This window comes from Carettochelys insculpta, chromosome 1, assembly GCF_033958435.1.
Source record: "Carettochelys insculpta isolate YL-2023 chromosome 1, ASM3395843v1, whole genome shotgun sequence".
NCBI classification, from domain to species: domain Eukaryota; kingdom Metazoa; phylum Chordata; order Testudines; family Carettochelyidae; genus Carettochelys; species Carettochelys insculpta.
Window position 1 is genome coordinate 380119970 of NC_134137.1, and position 26451 is coordinate 380146420.

At 48.8% G+C, this 26451-nt stretch overlaps 1 protein-coding gene across 1 annotated transcript in view; it reads left to right on the forward strand.

Annotated features, from left to right (window-relative positions):
- The first annotated feature begins 668 nt into the window (after positions 1-668).
- SND1 (staphylococcal nuclease and tudor domain containing 1) overlaps positions 669-26451 on the forward strand; it is a 466768-nt gene continuing 440985 nt past the window's right edge. The window contains exon 1 of the mRNA XM_074976653.1: positions 669-856. Coding sequence (XP_074832754.1) covers positions 785-856 — 72 coding nt within the window. The 5' untranslated portion in view covers positions 669-784. The remainder of the gene's footprint in view (positions 857-26451) is intronic.

A 26451-nucleotide genomic window follows, 5' to 3' on the forward strand; every position in this document is an offset into this window, starting at 1 on the left:
CAGGATTTCCCCCGGCCGGGAGGGTCACTTCAGGGTTCCCTAGCCAAACGACTGACGGGAGGGGTAGGCTGGGATGTCCCCCGTCGCGGTGTGTGTGTGTGTGTGTGTGTATCACACCGGGGTCCCCCATGCCGGACTGAGCTGAGAAGTTGGGGGCAGGTGCTGACGGGGGTCACTCCGGGGCACCCTGTCCAACGGGCTGAGCGGAGGGGTACACCAGTTGCACTGGGGTGGTGGGTCACTGCGGGAATTCCCCCATTGGGGAGGGCTAGGGGGAATCACTCCGGGGACCACTCGTCCTGGGGTCTGAGCCGAGGAGTAGGAGGCAGGTGCTGTGGAGCAGCATGTCCGGGCTGAGCAGCGGGGGGAGGGGAATCAGAGAAGCCAACCCCCCTCCCGCAGCACTCCGGACAGACTGGGGCACACGTGGGGCCAGTGTAGCCTTTGCCGACGTGTCCCTGCCCCGTGTGCCCCGGAAGCCCCGCCCTCGCACCCGTGACGTCATCGTGAATACGGTCTATCAGACTCATGGTGAGGTCCCCAGCGCTGATTGGCCTGGCGGGAAGGGGCGGGGCTAGACGGAGGCTTTGTTGATTGGCCTGCAGAGGGAGTCCCGGGCTCAGCGCGCCTGCGCGGCGCGGAGCGACGCATAAATAGGAGAGGCACGGGTTACCCCTCCCCCCACCGTTAGTGCCGCCAGAGTCGGCTGCGTCCGCTCCGCGTTCCCTTCGCCTCAGCACGTCCGCACGACCCGACTCGACCCGGCCCGTCCCGCCCGGCCAGCATGGCCTCCGCCGCCCCCGGCCAGAGCGGCCCCGCCGCGCCCCTCGCGGTGCAGCGCGGCATCGTCAAGATGGTGAGAGCCGGGACCGGCCCCGGGGCCCGAACCCCGTCACCTGAGCCGCGTCACCTCCCGCCCCGTCTCCCCCCCCCCCCCGCCGCTGAGCCCCGTCACCTGAGCCCTCCTCTCCCCCCCCGAGCCCCGTCACCTCAGCCGCGTCACCTCCCGCCCCGTCTCCCCCCCCCCCCGCTGAGCCCCGTCACCTGAGCCCTCCTCTCCCCCCCCCCCCCCGAGCCCCGTCACCTTAGCCCCGAGCCCCGTCACCTGAGCCGCGTCACCTCCCGCCCCGTCTCCCCCCACCCCCCGCTGAGCCGCGTCACCTCCCGCCCCGTCACCTCAGCCCCGAGCCCCGTCACCTCAGCCCCGAGCCCCGTCACCTGAGCCGCGTCACCTCCCGCCCCGTCTCCCCCCACCCCCCGCTGAGCCCCGTCACCTCAGCCCCGTCACCTCCCCCCCGAGCCCCGTCACCTCCCGCCCCGTCTCCCCCCCACCCGCTGAGCCCCGTCACCTGAGCCCTCCTCTCCCCCCCGAGCCCCGTCACCTCAGCCCCGAGCCCCGTCACCTGAGCCGCGTCACCTCCCCCCCCGAGCGTCCCCCCCCCCCAGTGGCTGTCCTACGACTCGAGCCCCCTCACCTCAGCCCTTCTCCCCCGTTCCTCGGTACAGGGTCTGACTCCCTGCCCCCCACCCCCTCGTACCTGAGCCCAGCACGTCCTGCTTCTCCCGGGGCCAGCCAAGCCCTGACTTCCTGGTATCCCTCCCGCTGCCCCTCAAGCCCTCCTTCCTGAGCCCTGCCCATGTCGTCCCCACACTGGGTCTTGCGCCGCCCCTTAGGCGACGGGGGCCCTCCCTGGGTTGGTGGTGCTGGTACTGCAGGCCCCCTCTCTTGGCTGTAGGCATCCTGAGTTCCTGCCCCAGTGTCGTAACCCCTCCCTGTGCCCCCACCCTGGCTGTACTGCCTTCTCCCATCTGTGTCCAGCACCATCCTGTCACTTGTTCCCTCTTTGCCTGTGTGCCTCACTCCCTGCCATGGCTTTGCTGTGCCACCCTTGAGATCTAAACTCCTGTTGCCCCATTTTCCCAGGCTGCAGCCGAGACCCTACAACTTGTCATGGTTAGGGAGCATGCAAGGAAGGGGACAGATTAGGTGGTCCATGGAAGTGTGGCTGCCACTGCTACTTAGTTCATTTAGGAGACTGCCGTTTTTGTGACCCCCTGCTGACTTGTCTGTGTTTGGCACTGGGGAAGGCACTATTCTGTGAACCATGTGTTCTTCAATGCATGGCTCCTATCATCTCTGGCATGCTACACCCACAGCTGGTCCCCAGCAGCTTATCACAGGCAGGAGTTGCAAAGGAAAGGGGAGCTAAGTAAACCACTGGCAACATCCTGCCCTGTGTCTAGCAGGGCCTGAAATTTGCCTGCTTTCCTGCAGGCAAGGAGGCCTTTGGATGTGGAAAGGAATAGTTGCATCTCTCAGTATTGCAGGACTGGGGGCTGGGACTTGTGCTCGTCCTCCCCGCAAGGGCTGAATGCCTGGAAAGTACTCAGTGATTTGGTCCTGTCATCTGAATGTGGGTATATCCAGGGTGTGGGGAGGGCATGCCCTCTACTTGCAGCAAAAGGCCTGAATCAGAGGACTGGTGGGTATGTACTTTACCTTGCTGGCTTGGCAGGCTGACCATTGGCTGTACACAAGTGGTTCCAAGGCAGTGAAGTTTTCAGTATTTGTATTCAGCTTTTACTTTTATGTGAGTCAAACCTGGGTGCATCTGAAGGCTGACTGCCTGTGGGGAGCACCAAATGGTGCAGAATGGTGAAGTGGGATATGGACAGGTGCAGCTTTGGGATGGAGACAGCTGTGTTGTTTGTTGGCTGAGAAACTTGAGGAGGGAGTCCAGTGTACATCCAGTTTCAAATTGATCAGTTGTGGGGATGGGAGACACCTATCTTTAGGGTTGCACTCTACCTCCAGCTGTATTATTTGCAGCCAGCCCTGGTCTTGAAGCTGCCACATGTGATCTTTTGCTGTTGTCTGGGAAACTGTAGGGAGGCTAGTTTTTTTTTTAAATGGCAACTTGGTTAGAGTAGGGAGCACAAAATATAAATCTGTTTTTTGGGTTGGGGCTGTGGGAGAGGATCAGGAGCTTGATGGAAAACAGACTTGTTCAGGTGCAGGCTGGGGTGTGTGTGGGAGCTGGGGCCAGTCAAGGTGCTAGCTTCTGTCTTAGTCAGATTACTTGCAGGTTTGGGCACGGCCTCTTCACCTATGGAGGTACGGAGTTTTTTCAGTGGTCGTCATCTCATTCTCCAAAACATGTTTAGAACAAAGAAGCCTGCTTAGGCTGGCCTGAGGAGCGCAGTGCTGGATTAGTGCAGATGAAGCAAGTATTACTAGTGCAACTTCAATTATAGTGCAAATCGGAGCCTTAGTGGAACCTGAGCAATGGCCCTGACCTGGTGCAGATGCCTTGCTGTGCCCTCCTGGGAACTGCAGCACAGTAGATGTGTTCTGGGGGAGACTTGCATTTCTGCTTCCTGAATGGTTCATAAGTTGTTGCCACCTCAGCCTTGTTCTAAGAAGGGACCTTCATCTTGCTCACCACAGCTCATATGGGCTTTTTACCATGAGGGGACTTAACCCAGTGACTTCTCAAAGCTTTCACCCCTTTGGGCGAAAACAGAAAAAAGTTTGCTTCTTGTTTCTCTTTCAGGAGCTCCCTACAGGGTCTGTACGTAGGTTAAAAATATAGGGTTTTAACCAGCTTTGAGTTGCTGGGATCTCTAGCAGCAACCTAAGGAATGTGAGCACCAGATTTCCTGCTTCATCTGCCAGAGTGAGTGGATCTCAGTGGTAGGGCTGGCCCTTAGTCTCAAGTTAAACCCTTCTGAACACTCTCTGGGTTGAGATTTTTTTCAGGCTTGTGTCTGTAGAGCTTAGAACAGTGTCACAAAACAGCTGAACGGTTTGAGTGTGGAATCAAGCATGTCTCTAATTAAAAAAGTTTGCACAGTACCCAGTTCACTTATGCCTCAAGTCCTACTGTAATAGACAGTATCTGAAATATTGTTGGCAACCTGTTACGTGGTTGATGGTAAGAGGCCATTAAAGATGGAGTGCTCTGCAGATGGAGAAGGTGCCCCAGTCCTAAACCAGATGTGGATTAGAAGAGCCTACCTGGTATGTATTAAGAGCAGTTTTTCAGTTGTATGGAATCTGTCCGACAGATTAGGTACTGAGGTTTGAACACAGCACGGGGGGAGGGTTACTGCTACTGCTACTACCCTTGGTGGTAATAGCAGGCAGAGGAAACTCATGTACTCTCCACCCCAAACCAAAGCATGTGCTTTTATTTCGTTCTATCATTTCTTCGTTGTTGGATGTTTTGACCCTTTCTTCTTCCCTTCCTCTGAGGTAAGGTGCCTGAGCAGGCTAGGGGAGCCGCTGCAGCAGTTTTCCTTTCAGGGCACGTGAGACTAAAACTCTAAATCAGCAGTGGTCATCCTAGGCTAGTGAGTGAGCCACATGAATGGCTCCCCATCTCAATGGGCCACAGGATTGTCCTAAACAGGATGGTCTTTAGGGAGGGGTAGTTTTGCTAACTTCAAATGGGTACCTAGAATTTGTGGGATGTGCTGATTGCACCAGTCAGTGCTGTGGTTCAGTCAGCAAGTACCTCACTTCATGTGTTTCTCTTTAGTAATGTTGGTAGGGAAAACAACTGCATGAATGGAAGCCAGTAGAATCTGGCAGCCCTGTGCTTGGGCAGTGGTAAACAAAATATCTCATGGGCTACACATAGAACCTCTGTGGGTTGCAAGTTGACTACTACTGCTCTAAATTTCATACTGCAGCCCGTGGCTTCTGCCAGCAGTGCTGTTTTGAGGAGGTCACTGCATAGAAGCTGAAGGGCAGTGAATTTAGACCCAATAGAAATATATGCTACTTTATGCAGTGTGATCATCCTTGTGGCATCCATCACCTCAGAGGTTATCAAGATGAAAACAATGACTGGATAATTTTATGATCTAACAATTGTAGCTTTGCAAGCTATGATTTAAAGGGGGAAAGTGTGGGTCCTGCTTCAGCAGACGAACTAATTCTCTGGAGTGGTCAGGAAGGAACTCTTCCATGTGCAGAATGGTACAGTTGAGGGCAGTGAGGCTTTTATCATATTTATCCTTAAAATGCATCAAGTGGAATAGCAGACTGCTCAAGGCTGGTTCATATCTAAAGTTGAGCTCATAAATCTATGACTTGGCCTTCTCTTGGGTTAAGATGTTGGCTCCTCCGCCTCCAGGAACTGCATCTTACTGCCCTTCAGCACATCTGGATCTCATTAATCCCCACTTTTCTCCTGTGCCCCAGTCACTCGCTGCTGGGTGTTCCATCCATGGGATGCAGTACATCCAACTGCTGACACCTCATGTCACGGGATGGGGGGGGGGGGTCATCAGGCCCTGCTTCCCATCTGCAGTCTGACTCATTTAGCAGGTAGAACAGGTGGTTTATTAGGAGACAGGGACACAGTATAGAGCAGACTTGTAGCACAAACCAGAAGCAGTCAGTACAATCTGCCTTGAGGAAAGGGCAACAGGGGGCTTCTTACCTCTCATGTCAGCAGAGACTGCTCCACTCAACTGCCCAGTTCCAATTCAAAGCAGCAGGTCTCTCCTTCCTTTGTCTTGTTTCCTAGAGAAGAAAGGTGTCACCTGGTTGCCTTGGTTTCAAATGGCCTGGATGCCCATTGTGTATGAGAGAAGTCATCACATCAAATCTCCCATCTCCACTGATGGTGTGCCTAGGGAAACTGAGGCACCACCTGGTGTGTCTGCAGCACACAAGGGAACACATGCAACCTAACCAGGGGAATAAAATCCTCAAACACCCCATTTTGTTGCTCTAGGGTGTGCTAAATGTTTGGGATAAACTTGGTGCATTTTTGAAGTTTAAATTTCAAATCTGTTTTGTGAACAAGTGATGTAGTTTTCTGAGGTAGAATAAGGTTTGTATGACTTCTTTTGGAGAGCAAGTTAGACTGGCATATGTGTTTTTACAAGAAACTGTTGCAGAATATCAGGGTATGAGACATGAGTTACATGTGAAGTTCTATGGGAGTTGAATTTTAGTTGATTTACTTTGTAAACTTCTGTTCTCTTAACCAAGATGGAAGTTTTCTTATTGTGATTACGCAAAGCATTTGCTAATGCTCACTAAAGGGCCTTGTGCGAGTAAAACCTGTGTGTGTGTGTATTTAGATGTAGTCCAATGGTTAGAGCACTAGTGTGGGCTGTGGGAGACTTGGGCTTGATAACAGCTTTGCTGTAGACTTCCTATGTGCTCTTGGGCAAGTCACTTACTCTCTCATGTAGGTGTCCTATGTGGCTACTAGTATAGTAAAATCGCAATTTAGTGGGCCCCAATTTAACAGACTTCAGAAATAATGGATGCTGTCTGCTTACTGTGCACCCCCCTCCCCCCCAAAAATAAATGCTGGTGACTCATCAGAGCCATCAGCACTGGAGGAGCTGCTGGAGTGTGTGAAGAGGGCTGGAGTGGGGTGTGGGAGCTCACCTCCCCCAGCCCCATGTGCGTGGAGCATGTTGGCATCTGGCCACTGCTGCTTGCAGTGGTGCTGAGCAGCAGCCATGGCATTGGAGGCTGCTGCCCACTGGCAGGCTGGTGTTGGCAGCAGTGCTCTGCCTTCTTGTTGGCAACTCGGGGCTGGAGTAGCCACAGCGCTGAGTGTGCCAAGTTGTGGGAGGTGGAAGGAGCCAGGCCAGCATGCAGCTCCTCTCCCTGTAATTGGGAGAGCAAGATGGAGGTGTGAGGAGAAGAATGGTGTAGGAGGAGTAAAGGGAAGACTGGGTGCAGAGGACAGGACTGAGTGATGGGCTGGGAAGGTCAGTGCATAGTCATACAGTGTAACCAGTTACATTTAATGGATTTTTGGCATTACACACCTCTTGCCCTCATTAGCCCATTAAATCGAGGGTTTACGGTAATGCTCTACTTCGTGGAAGATGGCGGATAACTGCATCGAAGATTGTAGTGCTCAGACACTACTGTGATAGGGGTCAGATAAGTAGCCAAGATAGATTTCATCAACATCTCTTGCAACCTTGGGCTTTTCTTTAAGGCTGACTCCTACTGTTCAGAGCCTTTGCTTTAGGGAATTGATGTTGAGCGGGCATGTGAGCTGGGAACTTCATTTTGAGGAATAGAGAAACATAGGGAGTACTTATAGTAACTTATGTTTCGACTTTATCAACGTTTTTTCTTCTCTTCACTAAGTAACCCATGTTCACTAGTGTGAAGGTGTAACTCTGATCCAGAAATTGAGGGCTGAGACCCAGGGCTTCAAGTCATCAGAATGACTTTCACAGCAGCTGTGCACCCTGGGGTGTATCACTAGCTTGTGAAATGGTATAACAGGCCTCTCTTGCCCTCCTGGCAGCCAATTGGGAATAGTCTGTGAAATCACTCTAGGCTGTGCAATGGCTGCATGAGAGTGGCACCAGTTTGAAGCAAAGCCAGTTAAGCTTTGTTCCCATTCTCATTTTAAAAATCAGTGAATTGCTCCCAGTTCAAGCTGAAGTGTTGATTTGCTGCACTGTCAAACCTCCTAGCATTGAAGGAATTTGTAGCTGACAAATAGCGACCCCTTTGATGTCAAAGTGGGAGTCCAGCAAGGCTGTGTCATTGCTCCATCACTGTTCTGCATCTTCATAGCCATGACCCTTCACCTCATTGGTGACAAGCTTCCAGATGGCATTAAAATTGTCTATAGAATGAACAGGAAGCTTTTCAGTTTTAGGAGACTGATTGCTAAAAGCAAGACCTCCACAACCTTGATCATGGAGCTCCAGTAAGTAGATGACAATATGGTTGTTGCTCTTTCTCCCACAGTCCTTCAGACCATCTTAAGTGCCTTTGCTGAAGCATGCAAGAATCTCAGCCTCACACTAAACATTAAAAAGACCAAAGTGCTTCACCAGCCTTCACCAATGGGACAATCTCTTGCATCTTCTATTGAAGTCAACTGGGAGCTTCTGGAAAATGTGGAGCACTTTCCATACTTTGAAAGTCATCTTTCTGCTAAAGTTGATGTTGATGCAGAAATCCTGCATCATCCGAACCGTGCAAGCTCTGCTTTCACCCGCTTGAGATAAAGGGTCTTTGAGAACCAGGACATCTGTCCCAAGACCAAGCTCCTTGTATGCCATGCAGTGGTTGTTCCATTGCTACAATATGCATGTGAAACCTGGACCATATACAAGTGTCATTTGAAGGTACTTGAAGAATATCAATGCTGCCTCAGGAGAATCCTAAATATCTCTTGGGAGGATAGGTGCACAAACACTAGTGTCCTGGAAGAGTTAAACATGACCAGCAATGAAGTCATTATTTATCAGCAACTTCGTTGGACTGGCCACATGGATCCAATATCTGATCAGCACCTCCCAGAACAGATTGTTTTCCAAATTGGAGGAAGGTCAGGAGTGTTGGGAGGCAGGGAAGCAATATAAGGACATGCTGAAGGCTCATGTGAAAAACTGTCAACACTGAGGCTGCACTTGGAAGAACCTTGCCTGAGACTGTCCCCAGTGGAGAACGGCAATCCAGGAGGGGGTGTCGCAATTTGAGAGGTCCCACTGCAGTGCAGACAAGGACTGGTGGAGAAGAGCGTCAAAAACTGCCCCATGCCCCCCAACAGCTACTAACACCTGCCTCTTGTGATAAGATCTGTGGCTCCAGAATTGTTGATCTGTCAAGAGACTCACAACTAGGAGGGTGACATAAAGACGTCCTACTCATTGAGTGACTGCCAAGAAGGTGTAAGAGTGACCAGTGGCAATGATAAAGGCTAGAAACTTCCCTTTGATGTTGAGCCTATAGTTCATACACCAAGAGTATGTTGCACGAGAGACACTCAAGGAATTTTTGACAGCATCAGGACTAGGGCCCTACCAAATTCATGGGTGTGAAATATGGAATCTTCCTCAGACCTTGTTCTCTGGCAAGAGCGCTGGTCAGAGAAGGTAAGCCTCCATGCCCCAATCCTGCTCTTTGGCAGGAGTGCTGGGCTGGGGCATGTAATACCCATTCTTCTAGGGTCTGGGCAAGAGCCTTATTGACTGGCTTATCTACCACTGACTACAGTAAACCCTCAAGTTACATGTGGGTTGTGTTTGTGCAACCCCTGCATAACTCAAGTTTTTGTGTAAGTCAAGGGGAGATGAGAAACCAGACTATAGTCTGGTTTCTGACTCCCCTGGGCTTTCAGGAGCCAGGAAACTGACCGGCCCAGTACGGCTGTTCAGTTTCCTAGCTCCCAGAGTGGTAGGGAGCTGGGAACCAGGGGGCAATCTTCCCCTCTTTTTGCTGCTTGTAGGACCTGGGAAAGTGACCAGCTGGTCAGTCTGCCTGCAGCTTGCAGGACCTGAGAAATGGGAGCCAGGTTGCCCCCTCCTCCCCTCCTCTTGGAGAGTGTGAAGTGAGCAGGGCAGCAGCCCTGGTCAGTTTCCTGGCTCCAGCCAATGGAGGGGAGTCAGGAACCAGGGGCAGCCTGGCTCCCAGCTCTCCTCCACTCCTTGGAGCCAGGAAACTAACCAGGGCTGCTGCTGCCTTGCTCAGTTTCCCAGCTCTGTAAGCAAAGGGGAGAATCATAGAATAGAGCTGGAAGAGACCTAAAAAAGCCAGAGTCCAGCCCCCTGCTCTAAGCAGGACCAAACTCATCAGATGAGCCCCTCCAGGGCTTTGTCGAAGGGAGACTTAAACACCTCCAGGGATGGAGACTCCAATACTTCCCTGGGTAGACCATTCCAATGCTTCACCACCCTCCAAGTGAAAAAGTTTTTCCTAATGTTCAACCTGGACCTTTCCAAACACAACTTGAGACCATTGTTCTGTGACCGCTGTGAACAGCCTCTCTCCAGCCTCTTTGCAGCCTCCCTTCAGTAAGTTGAAGGCTGTTATCAAGTCCTCCCTCAGTTGTCTTCTGTAAACTAAACAGTCCCAGTTCCCTGAATCTTTCTTCATAAGTCATATGCTCCAGCCCCCTAATTATTTTGGACACCCTCTGTTGGGAGCCAGGCTGCTGCGACTCCAGGGAAACAGCTTCTGTCGGGGCAGCCTGATTGTCGGGGCTGCAGTGAGATTAGCTTGAGACATGCACAACTTGATCACGTGTATCCGGAGGGTTTACTGTACAGATTTTACAGGGGATACCAAAGTTCCTCAACGGTGTTGCAGTTCTGAGTGCCGCAGTGCATAAAGGCAGCCATACTTCAACCTCCTCATGATAATCTTGACCCCATCCACTCTCTTTTGGGTCAGGACCTCTACAGTTTCACCACCACGAGTTAAATATGGGAAGCTGTAAAATTGATTTTTAAAATCTTATGACTTAAATTTACTAAAATGGACCATCAATTTGTTTGGTGCTATGGACTTGCTTAAGGATAGGCAGAAAGTGGATAGGCTCCAGGAATCCTGAATCCAGCAGCTCTGAATGCTGCTTCCTGTTTTGGGGAAGACCCTTCTATGGGGTGACCATCTGGGAAGGGTGAGAGCCAGGTCCCTTGTGGGACACAAGTGGGGGTGGGCAGTTGTGTTCAACCTGTTGATTTTTTTTTTGATGGAGAGATATGTATTTTGTTCGCTCATTTGTTGCCCTGCACCTTGCCTGTCAAGGAGGTAGCAGGGTTTGTAGGGCACCATTTCTTGGGTAACCTCTCCTTGAGAACATAAGAATGGACATACTGGGTCAGACCAGTGGTCCATTGTCAGTGGTCTTCTGACAGCAGCCAATGCCAGGTGGTACAGAGCAAATGAACAGAATGGGGACATGCATAGCTTCTGGCAGTAAGAGGCTTAGTGAAAGGAACCCAGAGCATTGGGTTGTGTCCCTGAGCAGCTTGGTTAATGGATCTCTTGTTTATGAATGTACCTAGTCTTTTTTTAAATTTAGTTATTTGTTTTTCACAACATCCCCTAGCAACAAGTTCCACAAGTTGACTATTCATGGTATGAAAAAGTACTTCCTTTTGTTTGTTTAAACCCTGCTGACTCTTAATTGCATCAGGTGATCCCTGGTTTGTGTTATGGGAAGGGGGCAAATAACACTCCCCTTCACTTTCTGTATCTTTTGATTTTTACAGATCTGTCTCTCTTTTTAAAGCTGAATGGATCTTTGCTCATATCTAATCTGCTTCAGACTCCAATAACTTCTCTACCTTTTCTGTTTCTGAAGTATATATTTTGAGGGGGGGGTGTGATGACTGCATGCTGTGTTCAAGGTGTGGGCATACCATGGATTTATATAGTGACGCTATGTTATCTTACCTGTTTCATAATGGTTCCTAACTTTTTTGAGTCCCACTGTGCATGGACTGTTTTCAGGGAACTCTCCATGATGACTCCAAGATCTTGAGTGGTAAATTAGACCCCATTTTGTGTATATGGCTGGAATTGTTTTCTAATGTGCATTACTTCACATTTATCACACTGCATTTCATCTGCTCACTCAGTATTGAGAAATCCCTTTAACTTAGGTTCACTTTGTACTTAATTATCTTGAATAGTTTTATATCAACTGCAAATTTTGCCACCTCACCTTTTACCTCTTTTCCCAGATTGATTACCAGTATGTGGAACAGTACTGGTCCCAGTACAGACCTCTAGGTGACATCACTGTGCCCTTCTCTCCTTTCTGAAAAATAACCATTTAACTACACTTTGTTTTGTTTTCTTTTTAACCAGTACCAATCCAGGAGAGGACTCTTCCTCTTATCTCATGACAGCTTACTCTGCATAAGAGCCTTTGGTCGGGACCTTGTCAAAGGCTTTCTGAAAATTTAAGTGTTATAGCCACATTTTTGTTTGACTCCCTTAAAGTGTAATAAATTGGTGAGGCAAAATGTCCCTTTACAAAAGATGGGTTGACCCTTTTCCCAGTAAATTGTGTTCCTGTATGTCTGATTCTTTACTATAGTTTCAACCAGTTAGCTGGTACTGAAGTCAGGCTTGCTGGCCTGTAATGGTCAAGATTGCCATTAGAGCATCTTAAATTGGCTTTCCATTAGCTGTCTGCCAGTCATCTGGTACAGAAGGTAATATAAGAGTTAGGTTCCATACCTCAGTTAGTAGTCTGATAATTTCGTGTTTGTTTTCAGAAGTCTTAGGTGAATCCCAGCTGGTCCTAGTGATATATTACTGTTTAGTTTATTACGTTGTCCCAAAATCACCATCTTGATGCCTTGACCTGGAATGTTTCCTCTGAGTTATCCCCTCCTTGAGATGGCGGAATGGAAATACCTTCAGTAGCTGTTTGAGCCTTCCTGTGTTGTTGGAACAGTAGTTGTGCTCTTTTCTCCAAGTAGCTGTCAGCTACAGGACCTGATCTGGTCACCTTCCTCTGATGTGACCCCCACCTTCCTCTCTGAAACATCTCACCCTCTTCTATGGTAACTCCCTTCTGATGGTCCGTTTGACCTCCAGGTTCCTCATTCAGCCTTCAGTGCTGGATCAGCTTGCAAGTTCCTTGCCTCTTCCCCTTCAGCACTATTTCTCCCCCAGCCTTTGATCACTGCAGTCTCTTCTCTGGCTGCCATGATTCCCTTTGGTTTATACACACCTGCCTAACCATATTTCTTCATTCACTCCCCAGCAAAGAATCCCTTCCCTGCTCCCCTCCACACTGTACCAAGCTCAGGCTTCTTGCATTTGCCTTCAAGGTCCATCATGTTTCTGACTACTTGTCTGGACGTATTTATTGTCCTTCTGTCTCTACAGCAGTGCTAGCTTTCATTCTTCTGTTCATCTCTTCCATAGCAGCACCTGTTTTCTTGTAAGCCATCCCGTGTGTATGGGACACCTTCCCTACGCTGGCAGGTCTGCTAGCTGCACTCCCATTAGACATTAGGAATGGTCTAATAGATGGTGCTTCATCCTGCAGTGAGGGCAGGGGAATGGACTAGATGACCTCTCAAGGGTCCCTTCCAGTTCAAGTGCTCATGATTCTATCATTGAGATCTCTCCTCTAGACACATTATTGTTGTCATTTTGGACTGGGCAATAGAGGATGGAACACTTGATAAATTATACCATTCTGTTCATTCCCTGTGGAGTTCTGGCACCATCTGCTGTTGGAAGGCAGGACGCTGGTGTGATGGGCTTCAGGGGTCCCCATGCACTGCACCCTGTCCACTGGCAGGAGTGACTCTCACTCAGCAGGTACAACAGGAGGTTTAGTAGGCAACAGATGCCCAGTTTCTCACAGAAGCGTCAGTACAACAGTCAGACAGTCATTTCAACCCGTCCTGGGGAGAGGAGCCTGAGGGGTGCCCCTCTGGGGTGTAGCTTCCCCCTCCTCAGGCTGGCTGCCTTCCCGCTCCCTCTGCTGCCTCCGATGCGCAAAAAAAAAAAAAAAAAAAAGCTTGGCTCCACCCTCCTCTTTGCTCAGGGCTGAGGTGTTACCTGCCAGCCTAGGTTATAGCCTCAGGGTCATCCTTACCCACTGGGAGCTGCTCTGCTTGTCTCTCACATGCATTCCCCCCACTCCATCACAGCTGGGCTTGAGGGACCATTGGTCTGACCCAGCATGGCTGTTTGACTTATGGAGCCTACAGGAAGGTGACTGTGATGGGGTTCAGGGGTCCCCCTGCACTGCACCCCGTCCGCTGGCAGGAGTGATTCTCACTCAGCAGGTACAACAAGTTTTATTAGGCAACAGAAGCCCAGTTTCTCACAGAAGCGACAGCACAGCAGCCAGAGACAGTCCTTCCAACCTGTCCTGGGGAGAAGACCCCGAGGGGTGCCCCTCTGGGGTGTAGCTTCCCCCTCCTCAGGCTGGCTGCCTTCCAGCTCTCCATTTTCCTAGCCTCTAACTGCCGCCCCCGATTCAAAACCCAGCTCAGCTGCTCCCTCCTCTTTGTTCAGGCAGAGGTGTTACCTGCCAGTTGTAGCCCCAGGGTCATCCTTAACCACTGGGAGCTGCTGCTTGCCTCAGACATCCAGCCTGACTCTCACATGCACTCCCCCCACTCCATTACAGTGACTTAGGACATTTCACTATAAGTCACATTTCCACCTTGCTGACTTGTAGTTTTCTCTTTGTAGATGTCTTGGCACCCCTCTGAATTTTGTTTTGCACCTTTTGGGTGTATCTTCCTTATTGCACTCTGGGAAGCTGAGAAATGGGCCTCTGAGCCTATGTGCAAAAGAGAAGAGAAGCTTAAATGTTGCAAAGAAGGTCTCTGTGCCCAGGGTGCACTGCAATGGTGGTTCCTTTCTGTGACTTAAGTTACCTGGCTGTTGCAGGATAGTAGCTGGATAGTTACATACGTGTTGTATACAATCCATGCTACAGTCAGACCCAAATGGCAGCTTATTTTAATATGTGGGAATTGATGGTTGGTTCAGGCTTAGAGTATTATGCTGTTTGTGGGCTACAGTTACTGGCTACACTAAGGTTTTCAATTCCCATTGCTGCCTATCACCACCAGGAATCCCCAACTTCACTTGATGACAGCGGAGCAGGCTTAATTGAAAGAATTCTAGGGTGTAGATGGCTGGAGTACTGCTCACAAGTCAACTTGCATGTCCTGTCATGCACTGCTTTCATTTCCTTCTGCACAAATCCAAATGGATCATCACCTTCTCCCATTCCTGCAGTCTCTGTGAGCATGTCTGGGGTCACTGAGGTGGCCTGCAGTTTGTTCCATCATAGGCACTGAGTAGAATGGGCATTGGCTTTTGCTATCTCTGTACTGCTAGTCCCTTGGGATTTTTCACCCTGTCAGATCAGCTCATAAGCAGTAGCTGCTTAGTTTAATTTCCTTCTGGAAAACTTTCCAGTTGAGACTTTTGGTTTTAGCATGGGAATTTGCACCCTGCTGTGCTACAGTGGGGTGGGGGTGGACACCCTCCATTCTGCCACAGTTCATGGGAAGAAGGCTGGTTCTGTAGATGCTTGCTCAAAGAGGGGCACTGGTATTACCTGGGTGACTACAGATACACTTGGTACCTTGGGGATGGGTGGGGCATGGAATGGCTGAAGTTGGCAGGACAGGAGGGAGAAGCAGGTGAAATAAGTAGATGAAAAGTGAATGTGACTTATCAAACAAACCTCCCTTTTCCCTTCCCTCCTCCTTCCAAAACCTCCTGGGTCTGTATATGGAAAAAGCAGACCTGAGATCACATAGTATGTAACAACCCTCCTCTGCACGCCACAAGCTGAGATTATGGTGGTAAGGGCCATGTGAGTGTTTGGCTAGAGCATATTGGAATGGCTGGGATAGGGATGGGTCCTGCCACAATCATTCAGCCTGCTAGGTAGGCCATTAGACCAGGGTATACTGACCACTATTTGGCCATCTGGGAAGTGGGCATGTCTAGGCCTGCCCTCTGCTAAGGCCCCTCCTCTAGCCTAGTGGAAAGGGCTACTGGACCAAAGGCACAACTGATCACTTGCGGCAACAGATGAAAAAGAGAGTGAAGGTGCAAGTCATGGGTTCAAAATGAGGGAACCAGAGAGGTTCTCTGCTCTGTGTCCCCATGACAGCACCCACTGCTCCTCAAAGCTGTCTGGGGAGTCAGTGGATGCTGCCCTGAGGAACTCTACCTGGATGTGTGAGACAAAGGAGGAGCAGAAATCAGCCACACAGTCTCCAAACACCTGCTGTCCAACATTCCCCTCCTGGTGTTGTAGATGGCCACTTTAAGGAGGGCTGGGAGGAGGTTAACGAGGAGGTCATGTGACTGTGGGGCAGGTGTGGCCATTTGCTGACCAAGAGGGGGAAGAACCCCTCCCTGAGCCCTGCTGGGCAGAGTGTAGCTGTGCACCTTTACCTGACTAATGTCGGGGTGGGACTACCTGAATAAAAGCCCAGGCCAGTAGCCCAGTCAGCCACAAGCCATGGAAAGAAGCAGAGGCCTGTCTCATGCTCCCAAGCAGGGGAGGTTGCTAATGATCTGGCAGATTGGAAAACTGGTCAAGACTGCTGGGCATCTTACCAGACAAGTATGAAGGTCTACAGGCCTCACCTGGGGGTTCAGACCCTGGGGATTTGCCACCAGGCCAGGTATGCCCAAGGGAGAGTCTGGAAGTGGCCCCGAGACAGCCAATGAGTCAGGGTGAGCCAAGTGCCTTGAGTCAGTGTGGTGCAGGCTGGATCCCTGCTGACCTCAGTGGCAGTCAGCCCTGCCTCTGGCAGGGCCCAGTGGTGTGGGTGGGCAAGGCCTGTCGCCCCCACTTCCCCCAGTTTCATGGTTGCACTCTTTCCCCAGGTAATTGAACTGTTCGTCAGTTGGCCCTCCCCTGCCGGCTTGGACCTGAGAACTGTAAACTGCTTGCTCTGAACCAAGGTCCTATCCTTGGAACAGTCTCCTTTTGAGTATGCTCTTGTCTCCAAATTCCTAGTTAAATCCCTGCTGCTTGACCTGCCTGTTTATCCCTCCTCCTTGAGCTGTTGTGCAGCTTGCCCCCCTTGAGCTGTCTGATCAGGGCCTTTTAAAGGGTGAGCAACTGGCTTAGTTTATGAAACACTATGGAAATCAGTGTTTTGTCCTGACAAAGCAGGGAGATTAGTTCTCAGGAAGCACCTCAAACTTGTTCCTGAAGGAGGAGGCAGCTGGGAGAGCAGTGTGCGCTGAAGCTATACTGGGGGTATGGGATATGCTCAGGGGTGGGGGTCACCAAGGATGCATAAGGTGCTGTGGTTGAGTGAGGATGCTCAGAAGCTAGTAGAGGGACTAAGTCAGTGTGATGGTTTGTGACACTGCAGGTAGTTTGATTGCAGTGGGTGAGTGCAGAGTTTAAGAGAACACCCTAGGAGACAGCATGGGCTGCCAGAGGTGGCAACAGGAACTGGGCTGAGTTTGGAAGATAAAGCAGAAGTCTTTGTGTGGATTTGAGACCTGTGAATGGCACATGCCAAGAATGCAGAGACTTGAAGGAGAATGGGGCTGGCTCCAAGATTGTCCTCCCCAGAAGAGGGGTGAGAAGCTCAACAATAAGGTTCCTTTGTTGCTTAGGTGCACAAGGTGAGAAGCCTGTTGCCCCTGTGTTCAGAGAAGCTTGGAGAGCACAGATCTGCTAGTGCCTTGGTGAACACAGTGAAAGTACAGGACTGAAACACAAGGGAAAGCTTTAATGTTGCCCCCCTTACACTTAGGGATGGCTGAGTCACGTAGTCCAACTGAGTAACATCAATCTGTGCTCGCATCTGGCTCAGGTTTGCTCTTCTGAGGCCTGGAAGAGCAGTGGGGGGTATTGGCATTTCTTGTCAAGGCCCTTAAGAGTAAAGCTTTGGCTCTAATCTTGGCTTACCAATAAGGAAAGCTTGTCTACCTTGATGGGGAGTGGTCATGTAGCACTTTAAAGACTAACAAAATTTATTAGGTGGTGAGCTTTTGTGGGACAGACCCACTTATTCAGCTCATAGCCATACCAGAACAGACTCAATATTTAAGGCACAGAGACCCAAAAATAGTAATCAAGGTTGACAAATCAGAAAAATTATCAAGGTGAGCAAAGGAGGGCAGGGAAGGGTCAAGAATTAGCTAAAGCATCCTGGTTCAAACCACATGGTGGTGTGTTGAATTTGAATATAAGAGTTCAACAGCCTCTTTCTAAATGGCAGTGAAAGTTCCTTTTCAGTAAAACACAGACTTTCAGGTCATTAACAGAATGGCCCACTCCATTAAAGTGCTGGCTGACAGGTTTGTGAATCAGGAGCATTTGTCTGTTTTGTGCCCATTAATTCTTTGTCTAAGAGTTTGAAGTCTGTCCAATACACAAAGCATGTGGTCATTGTTGGCACATGATGGTGTGTATGATAGTTGAGGAACATGAGAATTTGCCTGTGATTCTGTGAAGAACCTGGTTAGGTCCAGAGATGGTATCTCCAGAATAGACATGGACAAAGTTGGCAATGGGCCTTGTTGCAAGGAAAAGTTCCAGGACTGGTATTCTTGTGGTATAGTCTGTGGTTGGTGAGAATCCTCATAAGGTTGGGAGGTTATCTGTAGGAGAGAACAGGCCTGTCACCTAGGGCCTTCTGGAGTGTGGCACCCTGACTAAGGATAGGTTGTAGGTCTTTAAAGTGTTGCAGTGGTTTGAGTTGGGGGCTGTAGGTAATGACCAGTGGTGCTCTGTTCTTGGCTTTTTTCAGCCTATCCTGGAGTAGCTGGTCTCAGGTTATTCATCTGGCCCTGTTGATTTGTTTTATTTCTCCTGGTGGGTAATTCAGGTTTATGAATATTTGGTAGAGATCTTGTAGTTTTCGGTCTCTGTCAGTAGGATCAGAGCAAATGCGATTGTACCTAAGAGCTTGACTGAAAACAATGCATCTAGTTATGTGTGCAGGATGGAAGCTAGAAGCATGTAGGTAAGTATAGCGGCCAGTGGGTTTCTGGTAGTGTGGTACTGATCAGGCCATCATTGATTTGTACTGTAGTGTCCAGGAAGTGTCTCGTGTGGAGTAGTTGAGGAATAAATTGATGGTTCATGCAGCAGATTTAGTCTCTGTGGAATTCTTCTAGAGTTTCTATACCATGGGTCCAAATCATAAAGATGTCATCAATGTATCGTAAGTAAAAGAGGGGTAAGAGGGGACGAGAGCTGACGAATCATTGTTCCAGGTCAGCCATAAATATATTAGCATATTGTGGGGCCGTGCGGGTGCCCATAGCAGTTCCGCTAATCTGGAGGTATAAGTTGTCCCCAAATCGGAAGTAATTGTGGGTGAGAACAAAGTTAGAGGTCAGACAGCAGACTGGCTGTGGTGACATCAGGGATGGTATTCCTGATCGCTTGTAATCCATCTTTGTGTGGAATATTAGTGTAAAATTGAGACGTAAGTGCAAAATGTCAGGAGTGGTGAGCATGGTATGCTTAGGGTGTGTATTCTGTTTTGATAACCGTTAAGTAGAGGTTAAGAATATTACTGTGTAAGACTTTCCCTGGTGAAAGGCCCTGCAAACCCACAGGAGATTGCATCTACCTTTACCTAGTTCCTTGGGCTCTATGTGTATTTTGCTTGGAACAGTTAAGAACAGAGTTGCAGAAGGATTGTGGTGGAGTGCGCGAGAGCAGAGGTCTGCAACATGTGGCTCTAGAGCGACCTGCAGCTCTTTAAGGACTTCTCTGTGGCTCCTGATGCTATAATTGCAAAATAAATAAACTTTCAGTGAATTTCAATCTTTTGGTGAATGTCTAAAAGCTTGAACAGTAAAATAGCAAGCTATGTGATCTTCAAATGCTGGATAACTCCGTTATGTGCAGTGCATTGTGGGATGTGTGCTGTTCTTAAATTAGTTGCAAAAAGTACAGTTTGACATTTATTAAGGACTGTTTCTTATTCACATGCATTGTGCCTCTTGAATTACTGAGTTTTTTACTGAATTTGAAAAAAATGGCTGCTTTTCCTCTCTTGGTTGCTGGTCCCTGTGCTAGAGTAACAATGCTTTCTTTGAGAAATAACTTTCTCTGAGCAACTCCTTTGCTTGAGTGTTCTGTTAAGGTGGATGGAGACAGGCCTGGTCTTGGAAGCAGTTTTCTTTTAATGAATAAAAGCCTAGCTAGCACTTCTGGCCACAGTGAAACTTTATGAATGTGACTGAAGTGTAACTGATGTTGCCAACAGCCTGAAGCAGTAGCTGGGCTGAACTGCCCATTCACCTTGATTGCTAAGTCAGAAGACTTTGCTAATCAGATTGTAGGAAGATGGGCTGAGGGGGGGGTGTGTGTGATTAGGCTAACTTGTTGCATTGCTGTGATCAAAATGTGTTGTTGTCTTGTACTTCTGAAGTGCAGGCACATGTTCTGACTTCTACTGCTTTACCTTATCTTGCTACTTAAGAAATCCTATTCCCTGAGCCTCTGGAAGGTGCTTTAGTGAATTCAGTTGTTCCATTGTAGTCTGAGTTGGCATGTTGCCTTTGGGCTTTCTCCCCTTTGCCATAATCCCTCGAGTCTTAATGGATCTCTTCCTGCAATCGTTCCCTGTGTCTTTCTCTGAGCAACAGCCTGTGGTGATTAGGGCTGGTGTCCAGCACAGGTCTTTGATCTGAGGGCTTGAGAGGCTGGGCTGACCATTAGGGAATCGCCTTAGCTCATGTTGATGAGCTGCCATCTCTAACACTTCTCACCTGGAGCATCTCTATGTTCTCAGGAGTCACCTTCCCTGTAAGTGGCTGTTGGAGGGAAGCTGTTGTAGGTCAGTTCAGGTAGACGCAGATTCTTGGGGTGTGGGAGTGGTGTGAGACATGGTTGGATTGTCACTATTCCCAGATGTTGGTGTAGAGCTGGAAGGAACTTGAGTTTAGTCCAGTTTCCAGTGGTGCAGCTGTATCCTGACCTGAGTGATTACCATTGTGGAGATGCTGCTGGATGTGCCAAAGCACTGTCTGAAACTGGAGCCTCCCATGTGCTCCAGCACCCATGTTGCTTGAGGCTTGTGTTTGATAGTGCAAATCTGACTATTCATTGCTGATAGGGTTGGTGGTTGGCTTTTTTGTGTAAATGATAGGTGATGCAGCTGGAAGCAGCCTGCAGGTTCATCCTTGCCTCATAAAATCATTTGCATGTAATTTCAAGGTTACAAACATGCTGAAGCCAAGCGAGTTGTTCCATTTTGGAATGCGTGGTTTATCTGAGGATTCATGGGTACTGGCACATATTCTACTTAAGGAAGGGAAAGCGTGTCTGCAGTTTTTTCCACCAGGTCTTTGATCACTCCTCTTCTGCTCATAATTCCAGTACTGAGTGCTGAACGTTGCCATCCACTGGATAATGGCTGAATTTTTGCAGTGCCTTCAGTCCAGTGCTGAAAAGAGAGCCAAATGGCCAGGGTCATGCATGGTTTTCCTTTTTGCCAAGCAGTCACTTCTAACAGGTCAGAGCAATGTCTGGTAGGTTTCACTTTTGGCAATATGTTCAGATGTGAACAGTCAGGGTAAACTGGTAGCTACTAATTTCTAGCAATGAGTTAAGGGGCACTTCCCTTGGGAGAGGCCACCTGGGAGCTTGAAAACAATTAAATGCAAATTCTGGCTAGCCTTCTGATGCTAAACTCACTACATAGAATCGGTAACTTGGTGCAGGAATAACGAGCAATCCTGTAGCACCCGAAAGACTAATATTATCAGGTAATGAGCTTTTGTGGGTAAGTCACTTCAGATCATTGGGGCATAAACTTAATTTGTGTCATGCGCTGTGCATAGAAATCTATAGAAAAGCTATAGGAGTGATAGTAGTTAATTTGTACCTCAGAGGGGCTATCATTGAGTGAGATTGTACGTAGCTACAGCTACCTGGCATGCCTGGTGAATGTACACACCTTTACCTTTCTATGGTGTCAGTTTGTCTGTAAATGCACCATTTGATTTGTTTTACGTTGATTTCCTCTGCCTCTTTGCTAGTGTCCCCTCCCTTTTCCATATTACCTTTTGCACCCATATCTGGGTTTCATGGTGTTTTTTTCCCATCATGCTCTTGGTATTTGGGGCCTGCTGAGCAATTTAGCTCTTTGTTCAACTGGTAATTGGACCTCATGCCTGAGTTATAAAGCCAGAGGCGTGAGTGCTGAATCTGAGTGTCTGCTGGATGTGGGTCAGTTGTATGGGTTTTATTGCATGCTGTTTGGAAGGACAAACCTTGCTATCAACAGTGCTAGTGAAGAGCTGAACTGCTGCTCTAGCAGAGGCTGTAGTCTAAGCCATTAGGTCCTACTTGCACCAGTACTATAAAATCTGTGGGTGAGATCCCTGGTTGTAATCAAAGAATGCACATGGTGAAATCAGACTCACTTTATGCTGTCCTGGTCATAGTCCAGGCCTCAGTATAAGTTAGAGGATCCTAAAAGCTGCTTTAAGTTGACAATAGCTGCTGCTGATCCTAAGTGGACCAGTATCTCAGCAGGGATGTCTGGAGGCACAGCACTGGAACCTGGAGGTGCTTCTCTCTCCCTGTGCCCTTGAATTTTCCTCAAGTGATCCTCCTGTGACCAGATACTTCTGAGGTGCTATACTATTTGGATCTCTTATTGAAATCTCTAGAACCACCTGGTTCCAATTTTCACCTCTTAACAGCAACTGCCTCTGCCTTGTCAGAACCCTAAACTTCCTAGAACAAGTAGGTGTTATTGGTACTGTAATTGGATGAAATAGTTTATCTGATTTGTTTTCCTGTGCCCTGTAAATTAAAGATTAAGGGTAATTACCTCTGTGAAACCTCCAAGTCCTTAATTGTTGAGCACTGAGGCCCTTGTAGAAGGATTGCTCTGTACATACAATTACTTCTAAGATTCAAGTGTAACTCATTTTCCCCATAACTTTTTTTATTGTGACTTTCATTTCTGTTCTGTTCTATGGCAAATAACATGGCAGGTGACTATGCAGGTGGCTATGTGCAATTCAAGTGGCCTCCAGGCAGGAACATTTGAGGTGAGTGGTATGGTGTGTTTAGCTTTCTGCTGCTCAGATGCCCACAATGATCCACTTCTGAATGCATGTTCTACAGTGCAGTGAAGGAACATGCTGTCCTGGTACCTTTTTGGTACAATCTAAAAGCTGAACTAAATTTTCAGTTGGAGTGGAATGGGATTTCAGTTCCAGGCATCTCTCCAATGCCACATTTTACAAGCCACTGTCCTCTGATTCCACTGGGGAGTACGCAAAGAAACTACACCATCTGCTCAAGACAGTCCCTACAAAAGCACACGGACCCACCCCAATGCTCCAACCAGGTTTATTCTGTCTACTACCCAAGATCCATAAACCTTGAAATCCTGGACGCGCCATCATCTCAGGCATCAGCAGTCTCATTACAGGATCGTCTGGGTATGTGGACTGTCTGCTCAGATCCTATGCCACCAGCACTCCCAACTATCTTTGAGATACCACTCACTTCCTGTGAAAGTTACAGTACATTGGTGACCTTCCTGAAAACACTGACTTGCCACCATGGATGTAGAGGCCCTTTACACCAGTTTTCCACAAAGGCGGGCTTCAGGCTGTTAGGAACATATCCCTGATGAGGCCAAGGCACAACTGGTGGTGGAGCTTTGTGACTTTGTCCTCACCCACAACTATTTCAGATTTGAGGACAATTTATACCTTCAGATCAGTAACACTTCTATGGGCACCCCCATGGCTTCACAGCATGCCGGCATTTTTATGGCTGACCTGGAACAATGCTGCTTCAGCTCTTGTCCCCTAACACCCCTCCTCTGCTTGCATTACATTGACATCTTTGTCATCTGGACCCATGGGAAGTAGGGTCATGAAGAGTTCCTCTGTTACTTCAACAGTTTCCACCACACCATCAACCTCAGGCTGGATCAGTCCACACAAGAGATTCACTTCCTAGATGCTATATGATGCAAATAAGTGATGGTCACATGACCACAACCCAATGATGATGATGAAAACCCACAAACTGCTATGCTTGCTTACTTGCCTCCAGTCTAATGTACTCATCCCTTGTTAAACAAGCACTTGTGTACTCACTTAAACGAGGGACAAATATTTATCTTTGTTCACTAGATGAGTGAACTACCCACGCTAATACAAGCTGAACCCTCCACCATGGCCCCAACCCGCTGCAGCCTGACCCCCCTGCTGGCCTGCAGGCTTCCCACCCCCACAATCTGGCCCGCTTCCAACCCCCACCCTCCCAGGTAAGCTAAGGACTGACTGCTGGTGCAGTCTGGAGGAGCCACTACCTTCAGCTGCACGTGTCCAAGTGGCTCCCACCATGTGGTGGGGTGCCTGTGTACCCACAGCTGTGCTCTGCAGCTCCCTCCACGCCCTCTGTGAGCCCTGCACCAATGAGTTGTTCTGAGCCTAGACCCAAGCTATGGCTTTGAATGGCTACTTGTCCGTGTGCCTATGTCCCTAGCTCTCAAATGCACATTTTCCTCTGGAGAATATGTCTGCTCCCAGTCTTGGTTCAAGCTACTCTTCTTGATGCCAGACTGCCCTCTTCCTCTGAGTGCTTGCTCATGGTGTGTGCTCACTGTTGCTGAAAGTTTTTTCCCTCAGCAGTATGTGTCAGAGTGGCTCTGATGCTTCTGAAGTGGCACCCACATGGTGCAGTGTAGGGCCACCACCTGCTCCCCCATCCTTGCTTCCTTTTTGTTATCAGTGATGGTGTTGGAATGTTTGTTGCTCTTACTTGCATTGCTTAGGCTTTGTTTATATGAATAATAAATCCTTTAAAAATCAGTTGTATGTAACCTAGTAACTGAGCTAGTTACTCTTTGCAGTAGTTTAGAGTTTTGTTAGTCCTGAGACTCAGCCGGGAGTTGGGGCAGGCCCCAGACTTTAAACCCTGAAGTTATTGCAAATGGCTTGTGCCTGTTAGCAGTCTCCATAATAGCTGTGCAGATGTGATGCTTGTCATTTATGTGCCTTTTGCCCAGGCAAGTTCTTCAGACCTAGGACTAAGACATGCGCGATCAGGCTCAAAGCACTCCTGATGGAGTCGGTGCTCACTCTGGCTCTGGAGCAGAGATCAGGCATGGCACCCCATGTTGTGATATGGATTTGCAGTGGCCCTGCTCGTGCTGTTGATGAGCTTGCACAGATTCCTGTTTATAGCCCTGGCCAAGAAGCTGAAGAGTAGTAGAGGATGGTCTGTCTGCAAGGTGGAGGACAGGGACTGTGTTCAGTAAGGAGCTCTGTTTATGTCAAGTAATGCAGCTCCCCGCAACCCTTGTGACCTATTTACTTAGTGTCATGCTGCTATTCAGACAGGTCAGCAGCCTTGGCAGCCCCCCTCTTCAGTGCTTGACAGGTGGCAAGACCACTGCAAGTCCAGGTGGACCAAGAGGAAGAGCCTGCTGGGCCACCTCTCCGGTCTTTCTGCTCCTCGTCCCTCCTCAGGGACCCTTCTCCTGAATCTTCTCATACAGGAGGTGACTGCTACAGCTGGGTGCAATAGAACTTTTGCACCAGTACAGGAAGAGGGGCTTCTATTCATGGTATTTTTAATCCCAAGTACCAGAGGCGGTCTGTATCCTGTTTGAGACCTGCAGGACCTCAACTGATACCTTAAGTTTTCACAGGCTCTCCCTGGATTCAGGAGAGCAGTATGCTGCCCTTGATATGAAGGATGCATATTTTCATGTAAGTCTTCCTGTGTCACAAGTGCTTCCTGACTTAGTGTTTTTTTTTTCATTACCAGTTTGCAGTCCTGTTTGTCCTGGCAACAGCACCAACCATGTTCACATTGTGCATGGCAGTAGTGGTGCTTTACCTCAAGTGCTTGGGTATCTGTATCTAAGTGTACTTCAACTGGCTGGTCAAGAGCAGTGCTAAGTCTCAGGTCCAAAGAGACATGACAGTTCTGCAAGCCATGCATTGCTCCATGGGCCTGGCTACATGTGAATGCAGTGGAATGGTAATGGGTGTTTTGTCAAAGGATAGAATTAATCAGTGTTGTTCAGCTTGTCCAGTGAGAGTATTCCTGTGGCTAGACAGGCTTAAGGCCCTGATGGACGTCACTGCGGGAGTATTGGCATATCCCTGATGGGCCATGTGGCAGTATGCTCATATGTGGTCCATCCCACCAGGCTCTGGATGCAGCCCCTGCAGCAGTGGCTGGTGTTGATCTGTTCTTAGGCCTGGGATCATGTGGAGAAGATGGTAACTGCTCCCTTGGCGATGGTCACCTTGCTGCAGTGCTGGACTGATTCGAGAAGGTCCTGGAAGGAGTTCCATTTGACAGCTGCTCTCCCTCCATTGAGCTGGTATTGGATGCTGGGACCTCAGGTGGGGAGTGCACCTCAGGTCTTCAGATCTGGGAATGCAGTCCCTGGAGGAGATGTTGTTGCATATAAGTAAATGTTAGGAAACTTGAGCTAGTCTGGCCTGGCTGGCCCTAGGAATTGTTCTGTGGCACCTTTCAGGGAAAGGGGTGTAAGGGTCCTGACAATACAGCCTTGATGATCTACATCAGCAGACAAGGGGAGGAGTGAGCTTGTTGGCATGCTGCCAAGAGGCACTCCATCTCAGGGACTTCTGTATCACCCAGGACATCCATCTGGAATCTGGTCACCTCCCTGGCTTCAGGAATGCCCTGTATAGACCTGAATTAATGGGCTAGGGGTGTTGTGGCTTGCCACTGGCTGCATCTGACCAGAAGATAGTTGTTTGCATCCCAATTCAGGTTATGAGGAGAGAACCCAGGGAGCTCTATCCTGGAATGGAAGTTTCAGGACATGCAGCAAGGACACTTAAATAGAGGAAAAAGCCAATTCATTAAAATATTTATTAAAATGCATGAAAGAGAAGAACATTAGAAATCAGTTATCACAACATAATGCAATTCTAAGACTACTCATGGCAGCTTTATTAAGATAAAGAGTTACTTAGCCTAACATTGTCCCACCCCTACCTGAAGATCTGATAATAAGAGCTGTAAGACTAGCTTTGCACTTGGCATGCCTGATAAAGTTGAAGATTCAGCAACTAGAGAGTGGCTAAGCTAGTAATTGCTAGAAAAGAAGCGTGAAGCATGCAGACATTGCAGCACAGCTAACAATAACAAATATTGAACTAGCCTAAAAGCTTGGATATTTTATAGGGCCTTGACATTGTTT